Below are 9,626 nucleotides of genomic sequence, written 5' to 3'. Positions count from 1 at the left end.
ATAAGTTTATTACAGTTTTTTAAGATTTGGGAGAATTTGGGGGGATTATTTGTTTCAGATTGATTGTGTGAATCCGATAATTTCATCGGCTCTCAATTTATTTCTGAAATATTAATTCAATTTAATTGAATGTATATTAGATAGTAGTTCAACATCTTAACACTCGGACCGGGAATGCGCTTTGTATTTAAAGTTGTAATATGCATATTTTATGTTTGTTTTACAAGATCTAAAAGTTGTTTTTAGCTGAGTTTGTATAGAAACAAGCCACTATATAAATGATGATTTTTCACTTTAATTATCTAAACAAATTATATTTTATTAGTATTAATAAAATACAATGAGAAATAACGAAGTGTGTCCTTAGAAGATCTACGTCAGCGATTTTCCTCCACATTGTACTTCAGCTTGTCCATTTCTCAACATTTTATGAATAATGTATAATACTTCTTGAAATATTGAGTCGCAAAATTGTTGAAAAATAGTCATTCGAAGAATTATCGAAAAAATAATGGTACTTTCCAGCAAAAGACACAGTGATCATTTCATTTTTGTTTAACAGTAGCAAACAAGGATATAACGATTCATTGTATTACACTGTCAGCTACGTCTTAAATTTCTGCATAGAAGTTACATTTGTGTATTTCGTATTTTACCTCTTCATAGAACATGTGAACAGTTTATGTAATTTCGATACAACGTGTGTTCGACTGGCGTATCGGTGCTGATAATGTAAAACCAGGACCGGGAGAGAAAGTGTCTCTCCTTCGCCTTAAGGCTCGTTCACACGCGCTTCAAACACCGTGGCGAATGGTGTGGTTCGCTCGCGGGCGCGTAAATGCACACAGGCCGAACTTATATAATCGATTACGGTAATACAACGGAGTTATGGCAATCTCCGGGCAGCCACGGCAGGCAGGCAGGTAACCCAATTCCGTGTTGACCGGACATATTGGTGTTTGCTGCACCGCACTGCATCGGTCGAGAGAAAAGCGTGGCGAGGGAAGGTGGTCAGCACACAACGCGGCTCTCGCGGGATATTACATCCATCGAACTGAAACACGATCGTTGTTACCGGACCCTTTCGATTTCGCATCCATTCCGAGCGACGCGATCGTCAGAGATTCGTTTCCGTAACACTTCAAGTTTGACTGATATTTCCAATTTAAATTCCCGCTGATCGTTAAATAAACATTCAGCGTAAGCAAACATTCGTGTTTGATTATTCGGCGTTTGATTATTCGCGTATGATTATTTAGTGCGTTTTTTTGATTTAAATACATTAACCGTCGGTGATTCGCTTGCTACGTTTTTCAGTACGCGCAAGAGAAAACGCCCACGTAGAACCAGCGAACCAGCGGGAAATAAGTAAACCGCGGAGTATAATTATGTAACGAGTCGAGCGCAGATCGAGACGCTCCTCATTAATTGTAAGCCATTTATTTTCCGCGGTATTCGATAATATACCGAAAACCACGAGAGGGAGGAAGACATATTTATTTTATATTGATATGTCCTACTTTATTATTTCGGAATTCTGTTAAAAAATTTGTGTATTAAATAATATTTGTGAGATTATATCGATTTGAAATTTAAAGCATTTTTATTTGATAACAAAATAATATTCGATGTACATAGTATCTTTTTATAGCTATTTGAGAGAGAGAGAGAGAGAGAGAGAGAGAGAGAGAGAGAGAGAGAGAAAGAGAGAGAAAGAGGAGAGAAATTCGATATGTTAAACTTGAATTGGTATATCCTTTGCACGCAGTTTTGTTATTATATTATTATATTAAAAACCGTAATACAGTGTTCTAAAGATAGAAAATTGTTCGGAAAATTGCAAAGAGAAAGAGCGATTTGATTTTACGGACTGTATAATTCGAAATTCGATCTGGAATTAAATTTCTATTATTTAAAAGCGAACGGAAGTTGATGTAATAAACTGAAACGTGTATAGGAAATTCGGTAATGAAAATTCAGTTATCAGACTATAGCTCAGGAAAATCAAATAAAAAGACCAATTTTGGTGCTCAATTTTCCCATCTTTGGATATTATTTGCAGTACACAGAATTACATTTTTTAGTATTTGTCGTCTTTTTATCCTATAATTTGTAAGTTATTTTAAAAAATGAACGGATTAAATAGGAGTAAGTTCATTTAATCGACTTCTCGCGAATCCCATTCCAATTAGGCAAGCATAAAATTAATATTTCGAATGGCTTCCGGTGCCATTTAAACGCGATACGTAATAATTGATCGCGATAACGATCGAACGTTGTGCAACATTGCGCCGATAAGTTAAGAAATAGTGTTTCCGCACTGGAAACATCAGAAACATTATACCGCGGGGCATATCGCGCACGAGAATCTGCCTTAATCCCAGTAATAATCGTGCGGCAAAAGCGAGCACCGCGAATGAGAAACGGTGGAAAGCGAGCCTAATGAGGACGATATGCAATTTATTGTACCGGCACGGCGAAGCTGTAACGTCGTGGCGCCGGACGATCCGCTGCCTGGTGGAAAAGAAATGAGACAGAGAAATAGATACAGGAAGTTAGGGATCGATAGAGATGCGTGTAGAAATGCTTATTTCGCTCCGAGATTAAAATTTGACTTTTCAGAAAAAACTAAATAGCTTGAGAGAGAGAGAGAGAGAGAAAGAGACATAAAAAGGGAGATAAAGAGAAAAGTGGGCAAGAAAAGAGCGAGAAAGAGATGAAAAAGAGAATTAAATGAGCGACGTTGTAAGTAATCGGAGGAAACGCGTGGTATATTATCACTGTAGTAATTGCTAGCTTATTATGGCTGTTGAGCCAACAAGAACATAGACTACGAGCGCGTCGATTAGCCTAACTGCGAATCGCTCTTGGCGGCAGTGCGCCTCGAGATGACTAATTTGTATAATCGGGATGCAATCATGATGAAAAAAAGGAAAATGTGCACGCGTACAAGCGCGACTTGGCGTTCGACTGAACACTGTATGCTGTATGTAGTCATTAAAATATTTACCTTATTTTGACGAGCTTCCACGAGCGACGTTTCTCATCAATCGATTAAATTAATTCGTGCTACTGCCATCGTGTTTACACCTGTAATAATCGATTATTGCATTCTTTTGTCTTCTATCTATATTTGAATTTTCTTGCTCTCAGTTTTCTTGCTATTTATTTTTTAAATGTATAAATATAGGTATATACTATATACGATTAATGTTCTATTTAATAATCTTGAAAATTTTTTCCTTTGAGAGTAATTTTATATTAAAATAATCATATATTATGCTACTTACGATAATAATCACAATTACTGTCTACTAAACCACTCGCCATAACTTTTTGAAAAATTTTTTGGAAAATAAAAGATTAAAAGTCAAGAAACAAAAACGAACAAAAACGACATGTTAACAAGCAGTGAAAGCATGCTAGGCTTATAACTCAATGAGATGTTAAATTAGTTTAATGTAAAAAGATTAAATTAGTAGAAGAAAGTCATTGATATTGACATAGGTCTTCTAAAGAGACACCTTCCTTATTTCTCGGAAAGTATTTTGTGCATTTTATTAATACTTAATAAAAACATGATCTGTTTAGATAATTAAGGAAGTAAAAACTGATAAATTATATATCTTTTTGTGCTTTGTTTCTACACAAAATTAGCTATAAACTAATTCTACAAATGCGAAAATAAAATTCCATTTTGTCAGACGCTCATTTTTGTTTATCGTACAGAAAGTTAATTATCGCAAAATTGCAAATAATATTATAAAAACTGCTATGTAATTTGCTAATAAAAGATACTTTATAATTTGTATTTATGTTCCTAAAGTTTTATTTGTAGCTTTTGTTTGAGAGATATTGTCCAAAAGCAAAAGTAATATGTCGGTATCGAAAATTTTTCTTTACGTTTTAGCTACGCTGAGAATTTGTTTTCTTTCCACACTCATATGCTGTAAGCGTATTGAGTTTATCCTTATTGTCTATCAAATATTAAGCAAAGACAAATGATGAAAAATTTAGAATTCTTATTTTTTAGATGATATATTTTCTATAATTAATACACATCTTTTTGATACATATAATTTTAAGAAACATACAGTCTATTTTATTCTTTATGAATAAATTGTGAATTACTTAGCAAGAAATGAATGTCAATTAAACGTAGAATCGACGTCGAATTGGTGTTGAAATCATCGTATCGATATCGATTCGACATCAATTCGATGACTCATTTCTCGCTAAATAATATTTATTTTTTAAAAATAAAGTTTAAAAAATATTTTCTCTGTATGAATACTTTTTGTACTCACTGTATGTTTTCTAAATCTAACATATTTACATTATAAATTTTCTAGAAATGTATATAAAACCAACTACTAGAAGTAGAGAGTCTTCTCTATATCAACTTTAGGAAAAGGAAATTGTATCTTTTCAAGTCAAATACGCACCGCTTCTATTTTATTTAGGGTGCGTTCCGTTTGTTCTCACACGTTATAAGCATCAGTTCACGTGTTCTTTGTTGTCTTGATCAAAAATATCAAACAAATGATGCTTACAAGCGCTGTAAAACGAATCGCATCCATAGTTTCCGATGTTGCTGGATTGAGTGTGCGGACACTAATGGGACATAGGATGTTGACACACCAGCGTTTCAGCTTCTCTTTCCATCATTAAGTATTATCAGGATCCGAGGAAAACAATGCGTGCAATTAGCGCAGAGAAAACCAAAAGATATAGGGCGGCAGTCATAATCCATTCTTATCTTATAAGATGTTAGAGGCTATTTTGGCTCATTACAGCTTAAGACTGTACTTAAGACGGTCTTAAATATAAAGTCCGATTATGAGTATCGCCTAATAGACTTGTTACCTGAGTCGAAATGACAACAACTTTCCTATTTCGATTGCCTTTTCCTCAGACCCTGATAATATGATGAAAATAGAAAGAACAAGGATGACCTGACGCTTAGTTTTGTGTGCGAGCGCCAAACAAAACGCCTAAATGAAACAGAATTCGTGCGTATTTGACTTAAGATATAATTTCTTTTTTTATCTTGTTTTGCTTGTAGACCAATAAGCGTTTACCATATGGAATGATTAGTAAATCGAAAATAGAAGATCTTTGTATTCCTTTGATATATTTAGAGCTCTTAGCGATAACGACCAGTCTTATTTCTTTCTATTCAGTTTTCTTTGTTGAATTAATGAAGCTGATGTTTAAGAAAGCATAAATACGGTAACATTTTGATAGGATGCTTGCGCTTTATGTTCTATGTACATTATGTTTTTTTGTGCAATTTCCCATTTATCGGTATTCCTTATAGTGATCATTTTTTCACAAAATATTATAAAAAAGAAGATGGGTTGTAAAAGGTCATATATCCAATATATTTTTATGAATTTAATAAAAGAGTTTTGAAACATCTATGAATTAGTCGAAAACTCGTATTGTTGAACACATCGTTACGAATGCGATCACAATTCGTGAGGTAATTTAGTTATTTCGATGGTATTAATTTTCAGTGCCGATGATGCTCGCGCAACTGGAATATTTTCTGAGAATTAGTCGTGAAGGAGCAAATAGCAAAAATAACTACGAAACGTCCTCGTCATCGTCGGTCGTTGTCGTCGTCTACTAAGCAGTATTTAGAGTTCCCCGTAGAGAGAGAAAGAGACGATTGTCGATCTATTTACGCGTTTCTGGGCGTCTCGGAATTTTGGATGGCGAAATTAAGCGGCAGTATCGTCGTGCAAATTAAATTCCAACGACCGGCACGTCGACCGGCCGTAGCTGGTCTTTTACCCGCGGCCGAATATAATTCACTATGCTTATCGATCGATCGTCGTCGATTTCGACCGGAATTCCCCGCTTCTCCAAGAGGAAGCTTCGTTGTGATTTAAGACGTTCATGATATACAAGATTATTGAATTAATATTCAATGTCTGTTATTTTGTTCGCGCAACAGTAATACCGGTTTGCTTCGACGATATAGCGTTATTAATTCGTATCAGACGACGATATAATCTTAGTTTAAGCAAATGATGTATAGGAATCTCATAATTACTTCGATATTTTTTTTATCTCGTTATAATTATTGTATAATACAAGATATAACATATTAATATATACTCATTTTTTAATAGGTCTGGAACATCTTTTACAATCGAACCAGTCTACGGCATCGACCAAAGTTCGCGTTTCTTTCTGGTGTCACTGGTGTCACGTAGCAGGACTTTATCTCCATGGTGAGTAATTTATCGAGTCTGCTTAAATCTTGATTTCCTGTTCATTTCTCACAATCGCCTTTTAGTGTCAACCACACAATTCCATAGAAATGTATGTATGTAACGTTGCGAAACAACACTATTGTATCCGTTTGTGGATTTAACGATTCTCCTTGGCGCGCGTATCGTTATTTTATTCAAAGCACTATTTCTTGCTAATAGTAATTATAGGAAAGTTTAATTATAAGAATAATACACGGAAAGAACGATGTTGCTGAAGTATTTAGCTAAAATTTTAACTAGATACAGATTTGGAAATAATTTTGAACCATCTAAATAATTACATGGCAATCTCAAGCATAATGAGCAATGCTGCAAAATGTTTTGACAGATTGCTGCAAATGTTTCTAGCAATCAATTTGAGTGTCCTATATAATTATTTTGATAGTCCAATAAAATTATTTGCAAACAACGATTTAGCAAAATGTGATTTATATCGTAAACTGTTTATTATATTATTTGTTACATTGACGAATAATGTGAAATGAACCGCAATAGTAACTGATCGACCGTTTTCCTACCACCACACTTTTTCTTTTAATAACAAACTCATTTCTCTCAATGTGAGCTACTTGAAATTGTCATTTTTATTATCAACAAAAAGTTCGCCTTTATCAGACCCTCTGATTTTCCTTCCCTAACACTTATGACATGGGGAACATTTATACGCTCCCTATGGGGATAGTATGAGTAGACGAACGAAAACATTTCCTTAACCATAAGCGACCGTGACGATTCGATTTTCAAAAGCCTGTCACATATGACGGGAACCAGACGAAGTTAGGCAACAAGTCGAAGATATGCAGGAAAGAAGAGGCTGGATAAGCAGGCCTCCGTCTTAGAACTCTTATTCCTCCTCTTTCCTGTCATCTTTTGTTACGTCCTGTAGCAAGTTGAAGGCAATTCCAACAACGACGAGGTCGCTGATACACTTCTTCCCCAATGCCTTCTTCCACATCATTTTTCATCCCGCGTTCAAACGTCGCTACATTCTAAATGATATATCACGAGCGTTTATATCGAATGTAGTTATTACAAGAATGAAAGACAGCAGTTAATAATGATGTAACTAGATTAGGCCGTGCACTTAGAGCAGCTAATTCTTGTCAAATTACTTATCAAATTACTTTCTTACAAACGCACACGAGATTATTGCCTTTTACGAAAATTTTGCATTAATTCAAAGAGTAAAATAAAACAATATGATTGGAAAATGGGACCTGTTTATAAATTAAAACTTTAAATACGAAGCGCCTTACCGTCCCGAGTTAAGATGTTGAATTAACATTCATTTAAATTGAATTAATTTTTCAGAAATAAATTGAGAGCCGATGCAATATTTTTCGCAATAAGTTTTTTAAGATTTGGGAAATTTTGAGGGGATTATCAGAACGATTGTGTGAATCCGATAATTTCATCGGCTCTCAATTTATTTCTGAAAAATTAATTCAATTTAAATGAATGTTAATTCAACATCTTAACACTCGGGACGGTAAGGCGCTTCGTATTGAAAGTTTTAAGTAAAATAAAATTTTATGAAGCTAGAAAATAATTTCTTAAAAGCAGTATACAGCAAAATCGATTGCCGATATAAGCTGCGTATAAATATTTAAATCTTTTGTAACATTCCATTCAGTGGACGAAAAAGTGGATAGACATGTTTTTCATAGAATATAAAATTATCATAAAACCAATAATTCAACACTATCGGATGACGGAGTCTACAATAAATATTTTAGACGGAATCACTTTCTAGATATTGTTTGATGTCGATTCAAACATCGGAAACATTAATTCTCAAGTTTTGCATTCGAACCGACTAGTTTTGGTTCGGATTTTCCCTGTCACTTCAGCGGCAATGACATATTAAAGAATGCTACTAAACACATCTTTTGGAACAAAATAAATAATCTAGCAAAAGACCTTGAATTTTTAAGATCCAAAGATTGCATCGTTTTAACTTTTAACTGATTATGTAATGAACTTTTTTTTTTCTATATTTTGTAAATAAGATCATGATTAAAGAAAATAATTACTAAATCAGTTTCAATTAAAAGTGCAAAGATTTAAAACGTTCTTACAAGGGTAGACTTAAAAATAATCGATTTCAATAAAACTTGGCAGATTTATAGACTATGTTCCTTTGAATATAATTATATCCCTATTTGGACATAGATGATCAATCGTTTTCAAAATATTCTAATATTAAATTTAGTAAGAATGGTGTTTTAAAAATTTATGTTTTATTTATTTGTATCAAAATTTTCATCTTAAAATTTGTAAAGGTAATAATTGGTAATGAAAATCTGTAATAAAAAATAATTAATTTTTTATATTAATTATTCCCATTATAAAACATTATTACTTTATTTACAGAAAAAATTAATTGCTACTGAGGTTCGAACTCGGATATAAGTTAAGAGGATGGTTTACCATATTCATTACGTTATAAATACTCGAGTATAAACGTTCTAATAGACTCTAATGAACTACCTACTAGCCGCTACTAATTTTATATTGAAATATCTCGGAAACGATAGACTGCCTATGTGCAAATGTGCGGATATGATTATTTAGGGAATATACTTTATAATTATATCAAGTTTTATTGAAATTAGTGAGGACTACTTCCCTTGTTAGACTTATGTCCGATGCTTCTTTATTTACTCGGCTTCGCTTACGATACGTGCTTAGAGTAATCGGGACAGGCGCATGCATCCCGTCAATTGTGTGTCGAAGAGCGATGACGAGACCTTTACTGGAATCCGGTCTCTTCCTCTCTCTTGGCCTCTCACCCATCAGCGTTGCATCGCGATCGAAGAGCGAAGGAAGGGCAGCCTCTTCTCGAGAGCGATTACGCCACCGTGAGGTTCTCTCGACCACACGGGCTGCGCCACACCACAGAAGCGCCTCGGAAGCTGAGAGGATGCACAAAGTAGAAAGGATGGAGAGTGGAGAACGCCGACGATGACGACGACGGCAGCGAGAAGGTGGGAAGAGAGCGCGGGGAAGCGTGTTCCAGACGTCGTCCCGGATGTGCAGCATCATTACACGGCATTCTTCAGTGATGCAGGCGTCCGGGATCTCTCTCTCTCTCTCTCTCTCTCTCTCTCTTTCTTTCTCCCTTTGCCCCTCTTTTGTGCGTTCTTCTTCGCACAACTTATACAGACGCAAAAACGCACGTAAGTAAACTGCGCGTAACTGCCCACGCGAAAAGGATGAAGAGATGAGGAAAGTATCGAGGATGGCTAGACCTGAGAGCAGACATGAAAGATGAAGGCGTGATAATTTAATTGTAATTAAGTATCATAGAAAAATTTGAAAGAAGATATCATATATATATAT

The 9,626-nt window shown here is 34.7% G+C and overlaps 1 protein-coding gene across 1 annotated transcript in view; it reads left to right on the top strand.

Annotated features, from left to right (window-relative positions):
- The window catches only part of LOC108750466, a 129,372-nt gene that overhangs the window by 11,281 nt on the left and 108,465 nt on the right, over positions 1-9,626 (top strand). Inside the window, exon 3 of the mRNA XM_018489918.1 lies at positions 6,141-6,242. Within this exon, the coding sequence (XP_018345420.1) occupies positions 6,141-6,242 (102 nt within the window). The remainder of the gene's footprint in view (positions 1-6,140; positions 6,243-9,626) is intronic.

This window comes from Trachymyrmex septentrionalis, unplaced genomic scaffold, assembly GCF_001594115.1.
Source record: "Trachymyrmex septentrionalis isolate Tsep2-gDNA-1 unplaced genomic scaffold, Tsep1.0 scaffold37, whole genome shotgun sequence".
Classification (NCBI taxonomy): domain Eukaryota; kingdom Metazoa; phylum Arthropoda; class Insecta; order Hymenoptera; family Formicidae; genus Trachymyrmex; species Trachymyrmex septentrionalis.
The sequence above is the reverse complement of the archived record's forward strand: the minus strand, read 5'-3'. Positions and strand labels throughout refer to the sequence as shown.